At 63.7% G+C, this 16,006-nt stretch overlaps 6 protein-coding genes across 6 annotated transcripts; 3 read left to right on the top strand and 3 right to left on the bottom strand.

Moving 5' to 3' along the window:
* The first annotated feature begins 854 nt into the window (after positions 1-854).
* DNTTIP1 (deoxynucleotidyltransferase terminal interacting protein 1) lies at positions 855-4,976 on the top strand. Its single transcript, XM_015296571.3, has 13 exons — positions 855-968; positions 1,048-1,118; positions 1,246-1,342; positions 1,492-1,590; positions 1,859-1,927; positions 2,260-2,316; positions 2,558-2,619; positions 3,044-3,089; positions 3,528-3,586; positions 3,776-3,836; positions 4,228-4,299; positions 4,584-4,639; positions 4,759-4,976. Exons 1-13 carry the CDS (start codon positions 882-884, stop codon positions 4,958-4,960), a joined length of 1,038 nt encoding a protein of 345 aa, XP_015152057.1. The 5' UTR covers positions 855-881; the 3' UTR covers positions 4,961-4,976.
* Positions 4,977-5,216: 240 nt separating this feature from the next.
* On the top strand, positions 5,217-6,404 carry UBE2U (ubiquitin conjugating enzyme E2 U (putative)). The gene is made up of 6 exons (XM_015296578.4): positions 5,217-5,435; positions 5,534-5,561; positions 5,635-5,721; positions 5,803-6,007; positions 6,077-6,136; positions 6,221-6,404. Exons 1-6 carry the CDS (start codon positions 5,335-5,337, stop codon positions 6,277-6,279), a joined length of 540 nt encoding a protein of 179 aa, XP_015152064.1. The 5' UTR covers positions 5,217-5,334; the 3' UTR covers positions 6,280-6,404.
* A 95-nt stretch (positions 6,405-6,499) lies between these two features.
* On the bottom strand, positions 6,500-7,803 carry LOC107054848 (regulator of G-protein signaling 9-binding protein). The gene is made up of 2 exons (XM_015296568.3): positions 7,083-7,803; positions 6,500-7,006 (listed from the first exon to the last, which is right to left on the bottom strand). Exons 1-2 carry the CDS (start codon positions 7,519-7,521, stop codon positions 6,597-6,599), a joined length of 849 nt encoding a protein of 282 aa, XP_015152054.2. The 5' UTR covers positions 7,522-7,803; the 3' UTR covers positions 6,500-6,596.
* Positions 7,804-7,957: 154 nt separating this feature from the next.
* Positions 7,958-9,771, bottom strand: TNNC2 (troponin C2, fast skeletal type). The gene is made up of 6 exons (NM_205450.3): positions 9,707-9,771; positions 8,916-8,967; positions 8,680-8,823; positions 8,492-8,606; positions 8,280-8,416; positions 7,958-8,189 (listed from the first exon to the last, which is right to left on the bottom strand). Exons 1-6 carry the CDS (start codon positions 9,716-9,718, stop codon positions 8,158-8,160), a joined length of 492 nt encoding a protein of 163 aa, NP_990781.2. The 5' UTR covers positions 9,719-9,771; the 3' UTR covers positions 7,958-8,157.
* Positions 9,772-11,104: 1,333 nt separating this feature from the next.
* On the top strand, positions 11,105-13,194 carry SNX21 (sorting nexin family member 21). The gene is made up of 2 exons (XM_015296569.4): positions 11,105-11,877; positions 12,154-13,194. Exons 1-2 carry the CDS (start codon positions 11,407-11,409, stop codon positions 12,823-12,825), a joined length of 1,143 nt encoding a protein of 380 aa, XP_015152055.2. The 5' UTR covers positions 11,105-11,406; the 3' UTR covers positions 12,826-13,194.
* A 412-nt stretch (positions 13,195-13,606) lies between these two features.
* Positions 13,607-15,916, bottom strand: ACOT8 (acyl-CoA thioesterase 8). The gene is made up of 6 exons (XM_417475.7): positions 15,732-15,916; positions 15,523-15,659; positions 15,081-15,306; positions 14,677-14,834; positions 14,117-14,308; positions 13,607-14,022 (listed from the first exon to the last, which is right to left on the bottom strand). The coding sequence occupies exons 1-6, from the start codon at positions 15,878-15,880 to the stop codon at positions 13,904-13,906; spliced, it is 981 nt and encodes a 326-aa protein (XP_417475.4). The 5' UTR covers positions 15,881-15,916; the 3' UTR covers positions 13,607-13,903.
* Between the last annotated feature and the right edge of the window lie 90 nt (positions 15,917-16,006).

The following is a 16,006-nucleotide window of genomic DNA, read 5'->3' on the forward strand; positions in this document are numbered from 1 at the left end:
GGAAGCCAAATGTTTTACAAGCACGCCTGTGTACAGCAATAAGCATTTTGGTAAGCTGAATTGCACAGGTCCTCCCTGCGCAGATTTGAGCCCCCAGTTTGCACCTCCACACGTGGCTGCGGGTTCTACTTCAGTGCAGGAGCAGCAAACAGAAAGCAACTCCGTGCCCCTGGCGCTGCAGCACGGCGATGGAGCAGCACACAGAGGGCGGTCTGAGACCCAGCAGCACCAGCTGCGCCGCAGGAGCTCAGCAGGGCAGTGCCGCACTGCTGTTTGTGTGCTGCTGAGAGCGTCACTGCCCCGGGTTTTTGCAATGGAAGACTCTCGCAGACCCCTGATGCTTCCCAGCCTTCCGAATTCCAGTTTGCTTCGTTTTATTTTATAACTGTCTTGGAAGCATCCATGTACCAACACAGCAGTTTTCCCTACCAAAGAACCCTACAACTGTCATTCCAACAGAAGAATCTCCGCTGCTGTGCATCGCTGCTGGGGCCCGGTAAGGCATGGGGAAATCACTGCGCCTCTGCCACGCTTCGGGTGGGAGCACGGGGTGAGGAACCGCGGTTTCGGTACTTCCAGAAGGGAAAACAATGAGATGTCAGAGCGCCGCCGAGCTGAGACCGAGCGGCACACAGCGCTCGGCCGCGGGGAGCACGCGGTGAGGGGGAGACCTGCAGGAAGCGGCGGCGGTGCCGCCCGGCCAGGCAGGGCAGGAAGCGGGCAGGGATCGCCCCGCCGGACACACCCGCCGGAAGCCGTTCAGGGCCGCAGCCCGTCCCGGAAGCCGCTGCCACTTCCGGCGAGCGCCGCGGGTCGCGTTCCGATGACGTAGTGAGCCCGGCGCTTCCGGAAGCGGCGCCGCGGGCCGGGAGCGCGGCGCGATGGGCGCCGCCCGTGACGCGGAGCAGCAGTCGGGGCCGCCGGGCGAGGAGGGCCCGGGCGGCGGCGAGGAGCAGCCGAGCGGCACGGTGAGGCGGGCGGGAGGCGGCGGTGCGAGCGGGTGGGCGGGCGGGCGGCGGGCTCGGGGCTGACGGCTGTATCCCGCAGAGCCCCTGGAACATCATGATCAAGCATCGGCAGGTGCAGCGGCGCGGCCGGCGCTCCCAGATGACCACCAGGTACGGGCGGGTTGGGCCCCCGGGAGCAGGCTGCGCAGGGGTGGAGCCGGGCCGGGCCTGCGGGGAGCGGAGTGGGGCCGCCGGGCCGGTGCCCGCACCTCGCCTGACTCCCCATCTGCTCCCACAGCTTCACTGACCCGGTCGTGTCCATGGACTTGTTGCGAGCCGTGCTGCAGCCCAGCATCAACGAGGAGATCCGGGGCGTCTTCAATAAGTACATGAAGGTGAGCTGTGCAGGGCACAGCCCCAGCCCCTCAGAGGACTGGGAGCCAGAGCCCAGCTCTGGACACTGTGTGGGGGCAGTAGGGGAGCTGGGTGCTGCACCCTGGCCAGAGCTTACCTGGCTGCTGACATCCTGCTGTTCCTTCCCCAGTTTTTCCAGAAGGCAGCACTCAACGTGCGTGACAACGTTGGGGAGGAGGTGGACCCAGAGCAGCTCATCCAGGAGACGTGTCGGAGCTGCCTGGAGCAGGTGGGCACAAGCACACGTGAAAGTGTTCTGAAACTATTTCTGGGACAAGGCTGGGGGCAGATATACCCAAATCTTTAGAGTCTGTAGTGGCCAGCTGTCAACAAAGAGTTTGGTCCTTAGATGTGGCTTTTACGTTTCACGTGGCCTGGGGCTTTCCCATCTGCACAGGTGCCTTTGCACACAGATCCTCTATCACAGGGTGAAGCAGGGATGGCTGGCAGTCCCCCTTTCCACCCAGAATCAGATAACCTTCCTTCTCTTCCTGCAGGCCAAGCTGCTGTTCTCAGATGGCAAAAAAGTTGTGTCCAGGTTGCCCCATGAGCAGATGGGACCAAAGGTAAAAGTTGTTATTGTTCCCAGAGGATTAAATGATTTGTAAGAGCTGGGAGGAATAGAATGACGGGGTTGAAATTGTCCATTAGCTGTGCAAGTGAGGAGGTGGAGCTGGGAAATGTTAGTCTCGTGGGGAAAAGTAACCTTATAGATCAATGCAGACCCCGGGCATAGCATCTGAGTGCTTCACGCTATGGGGTGGCTGCAGAGTCTTCTGTGCCCTTGTGCTCTCTGCCTTGAGTCATCAAATGAGAGCTGCAGGCTGTGTGTGTGGGGCCCTGCCTGACTGGGATGGGAGAAGGGCTCGTCTCCATCCTCCCACCATTCCTCTTCCAGCGTGCCCGACAGATGGATGAGGAATTGAATCGTCGAGGAAGCCCCCTTCCCAAAAAGGTAGGAGGGTTTTCCACGTGAGAGATTTCATGTTCTGGGAGACCTGTTCCTTGCTTCTGGTTATTACCACAGTATGAGTGTGTGCAAGTGTGAATGGCTTTTGTGAAGGCTCCAAGGTGCTTGCTTTCATGCTGGTGTTGTGCTCATGGTAAAAAGAGCTGCTTCTGTAGGAGGGAACAGATAATCAAAAGGGTTCTCTCTATCTGCACAACTGAATGACTGAAGGATTTCTTCCATGCAGAGAAAGGGACGGCCTCCAGGACAGAGCTTGTCAAACGATCGTGGGGTCTCAGGCATGTCTGCGTGAGTATGGGGCTCAAGCTGCTGCCCGTGCTTCAGGGGGCAGCGGGAAGCAAAACTGCCTGAAGTAAGGGGCACCAAAACCTTCAGTGTCCTTCCCCCTGCACAGAAGAGAGGTGCAGAGAGAGATGGCAGGGGGCAGGAGAGTTTTGGCTGAGATTGAGTTGCAGGAGGCAAAGGCCTTCCAGGAAACAGTTTTAAACAGGGCCACGGGATGCACAGAACCAGGTGGATGATTCAGTGAGCTGCGTGTGACACAGATGGTAGCAGGGAACACAGCAGAGATGGGGGTCCAGGGCAAGGTGGAAGGTGTGAGAGGGTGGATCTGGAAGGGTTCAGGCTCAGATTCCTGCCACTGGGAGCTTGTAGTGTCTGTCTGCATTGATCTTTCTAGGACCTATTTTTATTTCACTTTCCTTCCCTTCAGGTGGAAGCTCAAAGTCTCTGAGCCTGTGAGAAGGGATGGACCAAAGGTATTGGCTGGCTGATGCTGCTGGGCTCACCCTCTCCTCCCTTCGCTTCTGCTAGCAGAGCCCTGCCTGCAGCGGCAGCACAGGACAGTCCTAGGTTGTGCCCTACCCTGCTGAATCTCCACAGTGCCTGGAAGCCTTTGCTTGCTTCCTCCAAACACTGTAGCTCTGTGGTGTGGTACAGCTGTTAGTAGACATGGGAAGAGCCTTAGTAGTAGCCAGGAGGATCCCACAAGTGTTTCCCACAAGGGAAACAGCTTAGATCAGTTCAAGGTGGTGCAGTTTCCTTCCTCTGTGGCAATCCAGAGGTTTGTGGCTACCTCCTTCCCTCCCAAATCAGGGGGCAGTTCTTAGGTTCCCCATCAGAGAGCTGAGGCTCATGGAGCATTGGCTGGCACCAGCTTCATTTCTAATGTTGCCCCTTTTCCAATTGCTCTGTAGTGGGATCCATCCCGACTGACTGAAACCACAACCTTTGTGCTGGGATCTCGAGCAAACAAGTAAGGAATGGCCCTGTTGATGGAGGGTGGTGTCTCCCAGGCAGGAGCCCGTAAGACTCCTCCCATCACTTCACTTCTCTGCCTCAAAAGCAGTAGGAAGGGCTGGGGCCTGGGGAGGAGAGGAGGTGCCCCGTGCTGCTGCAGGGCCCCTCTTCCCAAGCGTAACACCCCCTTGTGTTCCTTTTTCAGAGCTCTCGGGATGGGAGGAACAAGAGGGCGACTCTACATCAAGCATCCCCACCTCTTTAAGGTCAGATACCACAGCAGGATGCCTCTTCCTTTGGGGTTTGCTCAGAAGCAGTTTGTGATGGGAACTGGGAGCGTGCGCTTTGGCTCGCCTGGTTTTTCCTCCCCACGCCCCATTTGTTGTCTTAGAGCACTTACACACAACCTGGCCAGCACACTGAAACATAAGTTAATGGCAGCACAGCTTCTCAGGTGCTGGTTTTGCCCAGAGTCAGGGTTTTATTTGAGAGGAGAGCAGGCAGGGCTAAGCCCTCCCGCTGGGAGCCCCCAGCACTGCGCCGTGGGGGTGAGGTGCTGGCAGCAGAGCACTGGAACGGGCTGTGCCCCGCAGGAGGGTGGTCCAAGTGGGAGGTCTGTGTCCTGTGTTCAGCCAGGTCCTTGCTGCTTTATTGCAGTACGCAGCCGACCCGCAGGATAAGCAATGGCTGGCAGAGCAGCAGCACATGAGGGCCACTGGGGGCAAGATGGTGAGTACGCCCGGGCTTGTGCCCGCTGCAGCCCAAGAACTGTGCGGAAACCCGCTCAGGACGGACAGGGGCGGAGGAGCAGAGAGGCAGGCAGCGTGCCACGGGCAGGGCCGTGTGGCAGGACAGGCAGAGGCAGGGCTGGGGCACCTCGGCCAAGAGATGTTTGCTGCTCCCGGGGCTCGGGCAGGCGTAAGAGCCAGGAATGCAGGGACGGGGCGGTAGAGCTGCCTTGCGGGCACCGCAGACCCCAGCAGAAGCACAGCGCGTGTCTCGCCTTGCTGCAGGCCTACCTCCTGCTGGAAGAGGACATCCGCGACTTGGCGGCCACTGATGACTACAGGTGAGGCCCTGGGCCCCGCGCACGGCGGGGTCACCTGCATGGGTCTCCGTGCCGGGGACCCTGTGAGGCCTTGCCTGCCCCGAGAGGCCGTGAGCTGCACTAACGCCGCTCTCCCGCAGGGACTCGGTGGACCTGCGGCTGGAGGAGCTGAAGCCCTTCGTCCCGCCTGCCTGGATGACGGAGAAGATGCAGAAGTACATGGAGACGCTTCGCAATGGGGGGGACCCACCGCCGCCCCCTGAAATCCCCCCCGAGGCCCTTCCCGAGGGTCCTCCCGAAGGCCACTCCGAGCCCTCAGACGCGCCCCCGGCCCCGCAATAAAAGCCGCTGCTTCGCACCCGTTTCCACGCCTGCTGGAGGGGAGGGCTGCCCCTTTAAAGGCTCGCTGAGGGAGGGATGGGGGGGGTCTTCTGCGCATGCGCCGCCCCGCCTCTTCCGGGTCCACCCGCCGTTTTCTTAGCTGCCGCATTCTCATCGGTGTCCGATTGGTTGGCTGGAGCGGAACTGCACGCTGATTGGTGGAGGCGTCGCGAGTTTGAAACATTCAAACGGAGTGCGGGAGCGGGGCGGAACGGAAGGCAGAGGGAGCGGGGCTGGGACCCGGGATCGGAGCGAGCCGTGCCGGGAGCGGGCCGAGCCGAGTCCAGCCCAGCAAACCGCCGAGTGGGAGTCCGAGGAAGCGGCCCGGAACCGCCATGGCCTCGCAGAACGCCGACCCCGCCGCCGTGCCCAGCGCCGCCGCCCGCAAAGGGGCTGAGGCGGGGGCTACGGCCGCCCGCGGCTCTGTGGGGAAGAGGTGAGGCCGGGCCGGGGGCCGGAGGGGGTTGGGCTGCCCTGCCCTGCCCTGCGCTGCCCGTGGTTGCCGGTGCGGCCCGTAACGCGTTGTCCCCGCAGGCTGCAGCAGGAGCTGGTGGCGCTGATGGTGAGCGGGGCCGGGGGGCGGCGGGGGGCGGTGCGGGCCGGGCCGGGCCGGCGCTGATGGCGCTGCCTCGCAGATGTCCGGCGACAAAGGCATCTCCGCCTTCCCCGAGTCCGATAACCTCTTCCGCTGGATCGGCACCATCGACGGCGCGGCGGGCACGGTGAGACCCCGCACGGCACCGCACGACGCGCCCCCCCCCCTCCCCCCCCCGTCCCCCCACCCCGCTAACTGCCGCCCCCAGGCCTACGAGGAGCTGCGCTATAAACTGTCCCTGGAGTTCCCCAGCGGATATCCCTACACCGCGCCCACGGTGCGCTTCCTCACACCCTGCTACCACCCCAACGTGGACGCTCAGGGCAACATCTGCCTCGACATCCTAAAGGAGAAGTGGTCGGCGCTTTATGACGTGCGCACCATCCTGCTGTCCATCCAGAGCCTGCTGGCAGGTGGGTGTGCTGGGCATGGGGGCTGCGGGCACTTCTGACCCCCCTCCCTGACCCTGCCCTTATTCCTAGAGCCCAACATTGACAGCCCACTGAACACACACGCTGCTGAGCTGTGGAAGAACCAGGCTGGTGAGTGCCCCAAGGATCCCCCTCCAGCTGTGGCAGTGGCACAGCCCCGGCCCCAACCTCAGCCCACACCCCCTCTCCCCACAGCCTACAAGAAGTACCTGCGGGAGATGTACAGCAAGCAGGCTAAGAGCCAGGAGACCTGACACCCACCACACCACCCCTTTGCCCCTGTCTGCTGCGCCTTTCTGTATTATAGGCTGTTTTTAACTTAATTCTGGAGTGTGAGCTACGGTTAATGTATAAATAAATGCACGTCTGTATGTTCTTCTATCGCTTATACGCATTGCACAGCTGGATTACCTGCAGTGCTGTGAGTAGGGAGGCTACAGGACAGATGGGGGGATGGAGGGACACAAATACACATCAGGTAATGGCGGGGCTTTATTACCGCCCTGCGGGAGGCGGCACATGGGGTCCCATCCTCCTGAGCCAAGTCAGCCCTGCACTTCCTGCCCCCAGCTCACAGCACCCTACAGCAGGACCCAGTGCCAGGCCCTGGCCTGTGGGACGTGGGGGCTGTGCCCTCCCCTGGCCCAACCACATGCGTGGATTCCACCGTCCATAGTGGGATGTTGGCCGTGCTCTCCATCTCCACCAGCATTGCCCTCACCTGCTCCATCTCCTCCTCCAGGCACGGGGGGGCTGGGGGCAGCTCGGGGCCCCCACCTCGCCACCCCCCCAGCCCAGTGCACAGTGGTGTCACACCACCCACCCCTGGGGAGAAGGTGCAGCAGAGGCGGTGGGCACAGCACAGGTCCTGCAGGAAGAGCTCCAGGGCAGAGAGGAAGAGCACCCACAGCCGCTCCAGCTCTCGCCGCTCCTGGGGGCCCGCAGCCTGCTGCAGCCATGCCAGCAGTGCACTCTGCAGCCCTGCAGGATGGAGATGTCGAGTGGGCTGCAGCCCCCTCTGTTCAACCCCTGTGCTGCCCGCTGCATGGACCCTTACCAACACTGAGCTCTCGCACCTCCACGCTCCTCCTGTGCCGTTCCTCGCGCAGCTGGGGGCCATCAGCACTGCCCCCCAACTGCAGCACCAGCTGTCGGTGCCCCGCCGCTGCCTCGCAGAGCGCAGCCTGGATGGCCATGCACACCCCCCGTGCCCTGCAGCCAGAAGCAGCCCCTTGCCCTGGTGCCATCCTGTGCCAAAAGGACTCAGCTTCTCGCTGGCTCTGCAGGGCAGGAATGGGTCCTGAGCTGGGGTCCTGCACAGTGCCTGTCCCTTGCTCCCACAGGCACTGGGTATTCCCTGGACCTCTGAGCCCTGGCCGAGGGCACATCCTACTCTTGGCAACATTATGGCTGTGCTCCTCCCCAGCTACAGAGGCTGCAGGGAGACACGGGTCCCCAGGGAGAGCTGGCACAGACCAGGCTGGCTTTTCCAGCATTGCACAGAGGGGTGGCTGCTGTCTTGGGGGGGGCAGCAGCCCCTCCACTTTTTTTGACAGGATACCCTATCCTTTTCATCAGAACCCTGTGGCAGTGCTTGCCCCCCTTCTCCCCCCCTTCCCCTTCCAAAATCCAGTGTGGTCACACATCCTGCCGAGAGCGAGCAGGAGCAACCTCCCAGTGCTGCCTGCTGGGACCCTGGGAGGACAGGGCTGTGCTCCCTGCTGCTGCTGTCGTGGGAAGCGAGTGCTCCTGATGGAAACTCTGAGCTCAGTGCTGGCTGGCACCCACCCAGCAGCCCATGGGAACTGCTGCTCGTGCACTCACAGGTCAGCCTGGCTGGTACAGGGTACGGCATGGCATTGCACGCTCCCCCATGTCCCCCTGCATGGGGTACAGTGCCACAGCCCCCCCAGGCACTCCCATACTGGCAGCTCAGCCTTTCCCCTTTTAATGAGGTTCATCCATAAACCACATCTGTCAGAGTCAAGGAAAAGCTCAGCCGCCGGCCGAGGGGCACGAGCTGCTGCAGGGCTCCAGCGGGTGGGCAGCAAGGCCAGGTGCTGCAGCGGAGCCGCTCCTGGGCAGAGGAGCAGGGCTGGCTGCCGCATCCGGCCCGAGGAATGTCTGATCCCTTACTGCACACCCTCCATCATCTTCAGGAACTCTGCAAGAGAGCGGCACAGTCAGACCCAGCTGCGCCACACATGCAGCCCAAAGGGGCTGAGCAAGCTGCAGGACCGGGGCTGCCGCTCACCATCGAAGTCAATGCGGCCGTCATTGTTCTTGTCTGAATCCTTCATGAGGTCTTCTATGTCCTCCTCGGTGACGTGCTCCCCAGTGGCCCTGAGAATCTCACCCAGCTCCTCGATGTCGATGAACCCATCAGCGTTCCTGTGGGAGAGTAAGGGCAGGATGCGGCTCCGCTCGCCACCAAGGACAGGTGCCAACAGGCACTGCCCCACTCACTTGTCGAAGATGCGGAAGCAGTTGGCCAGCTCCTCCTCAGACTTGCCCTTGGCGTCCTCTTTCATCTGGCGCACCATCATCACCAGGAACTCCTCGAAGTCGATGGTGCCGCTGCCTGCGGGGAGGGACCGTGATGTGGGTCAGGCTGTGTGCTCCAGCCACCCGCCACCCCCATGGAAGCTGCTCACCATCCTCGTCCACCTCCTCGATGATGGCATCCAGCTCCTCTTTGGTGGGGTTCTGGCCCAGCATCCTCATCACCGTGCCCAACTCCTTGGTGCTGATGTCCCCACCACCGTCCGCATCAAACATGTCGAAGGCAGCTTTGAACTCTGCAGGGAAGAGCGGTCAGTGCTGGGGCTCAGGCAATGGGACGGGCCCCCTGTGTGGGTCAGGATGGGGCCCCGCTCCCCTCCCTGCTCACCAGCAATCATCTCCTCGCTGAGGAAGGCGCGGGCCTCCGCCTGCTGGTCCGTCTGTAAGGCATGGGGAGAAAAGGTCAGCTCCCACCCCATGCACCCCTGCTCTGTCAGCACAGTCCCTGCCCAGGGTCAGCAGCATAAGGGGCTCCGCAGCAGTGTCTGGCGCAGTGCAAAGCCTCAGCCTCCCTGGCGCAGCTGCAAAGCCTTCGACCAGCTCAGCCCTGAAGCACGTGGCTGTTCCCTGAGTGAGCCGAGGCCTCGGGCAGCCACGCAGCTCAGCTGCCCCAAGCCCCATGCAGCCGCCCACCAGGGGTCCATGACGCAGGGGCCGCCATGCTGCCTTGGCATCCCAGGCATGCAACACTATTTTTGGGCTCTCCTCAACTCCCCTTATAGGGAGCAGTGCTCTGCGGGCACCTGTTTGCCCTGGATCGAGTTTCTCCTGGAGGCGCAGGCTGTCTGGGGCCGCAGAGGTGTCGCATGACCCAGCGCTCGGCTTTCAGCGCCTTCACACAGCCCAGCTCCAGCTCTGATCACCCCATGCACCCATTTCCCCCAGGCAGCCACGCACTCCCTCCCTGGGGCATGTCTCATAGGGGTACACATCCCATAGGGGGACATACGCCACAGGGAACGTATCCCGCTGCCCCCATGTCCCTGCTGCCTCCTGCCGTGGCCAGCCTGCAGGGATCGCCCCTCTGCCATCGCCCCATGGAGGTGCCTGGCAGCCCCACACCGTGGTGCCCACCTCCAGCCCAGCCACGGCTCACCCCAGCACCATTGGAGCTCTTACCATTGACGCCATCTTTGCTGCTCTCCTCCCGCAGGGAGTCACCTCTTTCTGCACCAGCAGCCCCCAGACACTCCCTGGCTCCCCAATTTGTAGTGTCCCCGTGCCCCCAGCCGTTGGCCCCCAGCCCCAGCAGCCTATCAGCTCCCTGGTGGAAATCCGGCCCCGCTCATTGGCAACGGGCTCATTTTACCTAATTTAGCCAAAGCGTTATTGGCCAAGAGCGGGGGATTAAACGTGGGTCTGAAGCCGGGATAGAAATTCAAGCCCTGCGGGGAGGGACACAGCATCTTGGCAGGAGTGCGGCTCCTTCACCTACGCCTCCTTGTCCCAGGACAGCTCAGCATGGAGAGGGTTAAAAATAGCCCCAAAGAGCAGCATCCCCAACACCAGGACTGGGCTTCCCCCATGCCAGGCCGGCACTATGGACAGGGCTGGACAGCACTGCCTGCACCACCGCTAACCCCACAGCACAGACTGGGGCAAACGGGCAGCACTGGGGCCGTGTCCCCTCCCTCACCCCGCTGTACCCCAGCTTCTCCAGCTGTGCCCAAACCATCAGTTCCTCCTTTCACCCCTCCTTTCTGCCCTGGAGAGGCTGAGGCAAAGCTGCAGCCCCCAGTCCCAGACCAGTGCTGCCTGGGAGCTGCAAGCGGGTGACGAGCAGGGCTCTGCAGTGGGTCCTGGCTCTGCAGTGGGTCCTGGCCCTGCGTGTGGGTTCCCGCTCTGCTGGCAGCCACTGCTTAGGCCTGGCGGGGCCAGAAGTGACACGGCTGCTCCGTGACTCTGGGAGAGTGGGAATGATGCCCATGGCTTCCTCAAAGGCGTGGCACAGCCGTGCCTCTGCCAGGCCCGTGGCCCTGGGACTCGCTGGCCAAGTGGCCCATGGCCCGCGGCTCTCCGGAAGGGCTTTGGGGCTGCAGCAGGGCTGTCGGTCCCATAGGACCCTGTGCCGGGGCAGCTCTGAGGCACCCCATGGACGGAGCAGCACAGCACAGCAAGGAGCGAGGACGGAGTGATGGCAGCAGCTGGACCATTCCTCGATATTAATAGACGTTCCCAAGAAAGCAGCGAGGACAGAGTGGGGATGGCGCTAAATAAGGGCGGTGAGCGCCAGGCACCGGCATGGCTGCAGCCCAGCAGCAGGGGCGTGTGGAGGCTGGGGAGGGCAGGGGCGGTGGGTGAGGGTGCCGGGCGTTGGGATGTCGTGGTGTTGGGGTGCTGCGGCGTTGGGGTACCGAGGTGTCAGGGTGCCGGGGCGGCGTAGGCTGGGGACCATCAGGGAGCTGTGCTCAGGGATGGGGTAGGAGCCGTGCTGGCAGGGAGAGAGCCGGGCTGCGCCGTGCCGAGCCGCGCCTCGCCGTGCCGGGACGTGACAGCCCCGCCGCGATCCGGGTTCCCAGCGGAGGCGGAGCCGCGCATGGAGGATCCCGGGACGAGCGGCGGCGGAGCGGCCATCGCTCGGCACCGCCCGGCGCGGCGCGGCCCGGCACAGCGCGGTTCGGTACGGTGCGCACCGCCCACGGCGGCAGAGGGGCTGCTCCGGGGGGAGCGGGGCTGAGGGTGGGCGCGGGTCGGGGGGACCGGAGGGTCCCGGCCGGGAGCGGGGCCGTCCCGGCGCGGGGTCCCGCGCTGCCCCCCCTCTCCCCGTGCCCGTCCCGGTGTCGGGGCGGCCGGGGCTGACCCGCAGCCGCGCCGCGGGGATGGCCGCCCGCATCCTGCACCGCCTGCGGCACGCGCTGGGCGCGGAGGGCGCCCGGGAGGAGCGGACGCACGACGGCGTTGAGGCCGAGGACTGCCCCGAGAGCTCGGAGCTGGAGGACGACACCGAGGGGCTGTCCACGCGCCTCAGCGGCACCCTGAGCTTCAGCGGGCACGAGGAGGACGAGGACGAGGAGGAGGAGGAGGACGGCGGCGGCGAGGAGCTGCCGGCGGGGGATGCTGCGCAGAACGGAGGCAGGTGCCGGGATGGGTATCCTGGGCGCCCGCCGCCCCCGCGCCCTCTGAGCGCTTCTCCCCGCGCAGAGTGGGGCCCGGCGGCGCGGCCCGGCAGCCTGCTGACCCGGCAGCTGCAGGAGCTGTGGCGGCGGTCGCGGAGCAGCCTCGTACCGCAGCGGCTGCTCTTCGAGGTCACCAGCGCCAGCGTGGTCAGCGAGCGCTCCTCCAAGTACGTGGTGAGTGCGTCCGCGGGGCCGCAGCGGCGGCCGAGGGTCCGGGTGGGCGGGCGCTCACTTCTCTCTGTCTCTCCCCGTGCTGCTCTGATGGCGCCGCGGCTCAGATGAGCCTCAGGTAACTACGGGCGGCAGCTCCGCCGCGTGAGCACCGCCCCGGGGGCACAGCGCGCCCATCCCTTCGTCTCCTCCGCTGCCGTGCGCTCGGTTCAGCCCCGGCCTCTCCTGGGGCCGCGTCCCCCCGGCACGGCGCCTGCCGACCCCCATCCCTGCCCGCAGCTCTACACCATCTACCTGATCCGCTCCGGGCAGTTGGACAGAGCTCCCGCCGCCATCTCCCGTCGCTACTCGGACTTCGAGCGGCTGAACCGCCGTCTGCGCGGCCGCTTTGGCTGCGACATGGCGGGCATCGCCTTCCCCAGGAAGAGGCTGCGGCGCAACTTCACGGCCGAGACCATCGCCAAGCGGAGCCGAGCCTTCGAGCAGTTCCTGTCCCACCTGCACTCCATCGCCGAGATCCGCCGCTCCCCCGAGTTCCTCGAGTTCTTCTTCCTGCAGGACCTGCGCGCCGCACAGCGCCTCACCTGCACCGGCATGTACCGCGAGGCTCTGGCCACCTGGGCCAACGCCTACCGCCTGCAGGACCGCCTGGGGGTCTGTGGCTCCGGCCGCTTCCTCCTGACGCTGGCCGGGTTGGTCGTCTGCCACCAGGAGCTGGACCAGCTGGGTGAAGCCCACGGCTGCTGCGAGCAGGCGCTGCAGCTGCTGGAGGCCCAGGACAGCCACCCGCTGCTGGGGCCTTTCCTCCAGGCTCACATCCATCTGGCCTGGAAAGTGGGCAAGGACAAGCGGCAGTCGGAGGCGCGGCTGCAGGGCCTGCAGGAGGCCGGGGTGCCCTTGCAGCAGCAGCCCAGCCTGAAGGAGTGTCTCATCAAGGAACCTCTGGAGTGAGGCCGGGGGCCGTGGGGTGCAGGACAGTCCGCGCTCTGGGGCGGGAGAGGGAGCAGTGAGGGTTGGGATGGGGCACGGAGGCAGAGTTGTGTTGGCACAGCCTGCACGTGGTGGCTGGGATCGGGGTTGGCCCCTCTGGGAGCCACCTGTCAAAAATGCACTTTCTGTGTCAGTTTTTCCACCGGTGCTGGGTGCCTGCTGCCCGCGCTACCTGTCAGGAGCCAGCTGCTCCTTGGGGTTCTCGAGACAGACAGGACTTTAGCTGAGACACATTGGCACTGCGTTAAAGGGACAGGAAGGCTTCCGGCCAGGAACTTCCAATAACAGAAAATAAAAAGGACTTTAATAAAGTCTTGGTAGGAAAAAGAACAGGGGCTCCTGCACTATCTGTGTAGCTTCACTTCCCCCTGAGGCACCACACAGAGACACCCACCAGCAGGAAGCCCTTGCACCTCCCAAACCAGGAGGTGGGAACATCCTTGTTCTTCCCTTTCTTTGTGGCTGCTGTGCTCCCCTCTCCAGCCCAGCTCCAAAGAGGAGGCCAAGGTGCGAGCAGCAGCAGCAGCTCACCCATTAGGGCACGAAGAGGTCAGCAGAAGTGAGAAGGGGAAGCTACGTGGGCGTTGCAGTAGCACTTTCCTCTCCTGTGACCCCACGTGCTGCAGGGCACAGCCAGCCCCATGTGCCCTGGTGCTGCCCTCTCCTCCCCTGCCACCAGAAGCTCCCTTAGAGTTACACACAGTCACCCGTGCCTGAGGGGACAAACTCCAGGGCACAGAGCTCAGCTGCTCACGTGATAGCTTTATTCGCAGTGGGTGAAGAGTGGCTCAGCATAGCGTGCCATTACGCTGCGCAGCTGGCAATCAACGACAGCAGTAACACTGCAGCCTGTGCAGAACAACCTCAGTGTTGAAGTGCTGGCACCAACACTCCCACCTGTGGGACTCAGCCCCTTCTCTTCTGCTGCTCCTTCCGCTGCTGCGCGGGGTCCTGCCTCCGCCACAGCCATTCTGGTGCAGGCCTCAGCCCCAGCACATGGAGCTTGGTTCAACTGCTGCTTCTGACTTCACTTCCTTAGCTAGAGTTTACTCTGGTTTGGGTTCTCCTCCACCCGGATGACTCCTTCCTGCGTGCAGGTGACAGCCAGGACCCCATCCCTGCGCCACAGGCGTCCGTGCACCAGCCCTCGGCACCCACCTGCAGAGAGTGCCGTGAGACCGCAGCCCCCACAGCCTGTGTGGGTGGCATCAGCCTTTGCCACACGGTGCCCAGGGAACCAGCCAGGACTCACCAGCCCAGGGGCTCTCGCACTCGTACAGCATCCAGTGGTCAGACCGGAAGGGCGCGTGGAACCACATGGAGTGGTCGAGGGACACCATGAATTTGATGTTGTACTGACGATGGGGCAGCAGAGCTGTGCCCAGAAAGGCATAGTCAGAGATGTAGGCGGCCACGCAGCAGTGCACCTTCATGTCAGTCTCTCCTGCAAAAAGCCAGTGTTTGCTCAGTGCCAGGTGACTGTGGGACACATCTGGACATGCTAGGTGATATAAAGCCCCAAGAGCTGTGCGTCCCCAAGGCCAGCTGTGAGCCCAGCAGCACTGCGGCACTACATCAGACCTTCAGCCCTTGCTATGTCCCCAGGACGAAGGCTGCAGGACTGAACGTGGCAAATGGGCGTTGCCTCGCATCCTGGCACCCTGCCCTTACTTCAGTCCTGAAACCCCCAAACTTCCCCCAGGCTTAGGGCATAGGAACCACAACTCTCCCAGCCCTCTGTCATGAGTATGAGAGCTTTAAGCCCCAGCCCTGGCAGTGTGGCAGCCAGAGGCCCCTCCAGGTAGTACCCACCTATGTAGCCTCGGGCTCGCACCCAGAAGAACTGCTTTGGCTCCTGTGGCTGTGCGCAGAATATATCTGGCGGGTTCACGGGTTTGATATCAATCGGCACATCTTCAGCTTGGATCTTGTTGAGATGCTTTCTGTATCTCTCTGCCAAGTTAGGATTCCTTGAGACCAATATGGAGAAACAAAGTCAATGCCCAGTGCCCATGGAAGGCAGCAGCGTCAGCCCAGGGCCACAAGGAAAAGCAGGAGGGCACAGCTGCTACCTGCTTCTACTTCCCTTGCAGGTGCACATGGGGACTCCTTGGGTTATCACTGCAATCCTTTCCCATCTGCCTGTGACCCCTGTGCCTTCCTAAGCCCCAGCAAAGAGGAGGGAGCCCCCAGGGTGCCCTTTCCTCTCCACTCACTGCAGGAACTTCTCAATGAGCTCCTCCTGTGTCAGCAGCTCCTCAGGGGGCGGCACGGTGGGCATGGTGAACTGGTGCTGCACAGGACTCTGCTGGGCCAGCTGGAAGGAGGCCTGGCAGATGAAGATAGGCTTCCCATGCTGAATGGCCTTCACAGAGCGGACGGAGAAGCTCTTTCCGGTACGGGTCCGCTCCACCTCGTACAACACCGGCACCTTGGGGTCCCCTGGGTGGATGGGAGCCTTTGGCCGCGGGGCAGCCACGCACCACGGAGGGCCTCGATCCGCGGCGGCGGAAAGCTGGGGCCGGGCAGAGGGAGCACTGCTCTGCTGCGGCAGGCACGGAACGGCGGCCCCGGTCCCGCCCCCCCCCCATCCCCGACAGATCCGCCCGCCCGGCCCCGGTATCCGTGAGCCGCCCGAGCCCCGCGGCGCGGTCCCACCTGCGCGCACGAAGTAGCAGTGAAGCGAGTGGGCCTGAAGGTCACGGCTGACGGCGCGGGCGGCTGCCACCAGGGCCTGGCCCACGATCTGCCCGCCGAAAAGGCGCCGCGTCGCGGGCACCCAGTGGTGCTGACCCCTGCGGGGAGAACGCGGAGGCGGTCGGCGCGGCGGTCAGCGCGGCGGGACGGGCGGGCGCAGCACCGCGCACCTGAAGAGGTCGACCTCAAGGCGCTCCAGGTTGAGCACGCTGGTGATCAGCACGCTCCGCAGGTCCCCGGCCGCTGCCAGCCGCTTCAGGCCCGAGCCCGAGCCCGGGCCCGGGCCCGGCCCCGTGCCCCCATCACCCGGCGCCGCCATCTCCGCAGCGACCCGGAACCGGCACCGCCTGCAGACACATCCGGCAGCCGCGCGGAGCAGCAGGAAGTCCCGCCCATGCGGCTGGAGGCCAGGGCCACCAGATGATTGGGTCCTCGAGTCGCCAAT

This window comes from Gallus gallus, chromosome 20, assembly GCF_016699485.2.
Source record: "Gallus gallus isolate bGalGal1 chromosome 20, bGalGal1.mat.broiler.GRCg7b, whole genome shotgun sequence".
Classification (NCBI taxonomy): Eukaryota; Metazoa; Chordata; class Aves; order Galliformes; family Phasianidae; genus Gallus; species Gallus gallus.

Bases quoted from the DNA above. Each gene is read 5' to 3' on its own strand.
- DNTTIP1 (XM_015296571.3), top strand. From the start codon at position 882: ATGGGCGCCGCCCGTGACGCGGAGCAGCAGTCGGGGCCGCCGGGCGAG. The intron at 1,119-1,245 runs GTACGGGCGGGT...CTGCTCCCACAG, and splicing joins CGCTCCCAGATGACCACCAG to CTTCACTGACCCGGTCGTGT. The intron at 4,640-4,758 runs GTGAGGCCCTGG...GCTCTCCCGCAG, and splicing joins GCGGCCACTGATGACTACAG to GGACTCGGTGGACCTGCGGC.
- UBE2U (XM_015296578.4), top strand. From the start codon at position 5,335: ATGGCCTCGCAGAACGCCGACCCCGCCGCCGTGCCCAGCGCCGCCGCC. The intron at 5,722-5,802 runs GTGAGACCCCGC...TGCCGCCCCCAG, and splicing joins TCGACGGCGCGGCGGGCACG to GCCTACGAGGAGCTGCGCTA. The intron at 6,008-6,076 runs GTGGGTGTGCTG...CCTTATTCCTAG, and splicing joins CATCCAGAGCCTGCTGGCAG to AGCCCAACATTGACAGCCCA.
- LOC107054848 (XM_015296568.3), bottom strand. From the start codon at position 7,521: ATGCTGGAAAAGCCAGCCTGGTCTGTGCCAGCTCTCCCTGGGGACCCG. The intron at 7,007-7,082 runs GTAAGGGTCCAT...TCCATCCTGCAG, and splicing joins GGTGCGAGAGCTCAGTGTTG to GGCTGCAGAGTGCACTGCTG.
- TNNC2 (NM_205450.3), bottom strand. The intron at 8,824-8,915 runs GTGAGCAGGGAG...TCTTCCCTGCAG, and splicing joins CAGCGAGGAGATGATTGCTG to AGTTCAAAGCTGCCTTCGAC. The intron at 8,417-8,491 runs GTGAGTGGGGCA...ACTCTCCCACAG, and splicing joins TGCTTCCGCATCTTCGACAA to GAACGCTGATGGGTTCATCG.
- SNX21 (XM_015296569.4), top strand. From the start codon at position 11,407: ATGGCCGCCCGCATCCTGCACCGCCTGCGGCACGCGCTGGGCGCGGAG. The intron at 11,878-12,153 runs GTGAGTGCGTCC...CCCTGCCCGCAG, and splicing joins AGCGCTCCTCCAAGTACGTG to CTCTACACCATCTACCTGAT.
- ACOT8 (XM_417475.7), bottom strand. From the start codon at position 15,880: ATGGCGGCGCCGGGTGATGGGGGCACGGGGCCGGGCCCGGGCCCGGGC. The intron at 15,307-15,522 runs GTGGGACCGCGC...CCATCCACCCAG, and splicing joins CTGCTACTTCGTGCGCGCAG to GGGACCCCAAGGTGCCGGTG. The intron at 14,023-14,116 runs GTGAGTCCTGGC...CACTCTCTGCAG, and splicing joins GTGCGAGAGCCCCTGGGCTG to GTGGGTGCCGAGGGCTGGTG.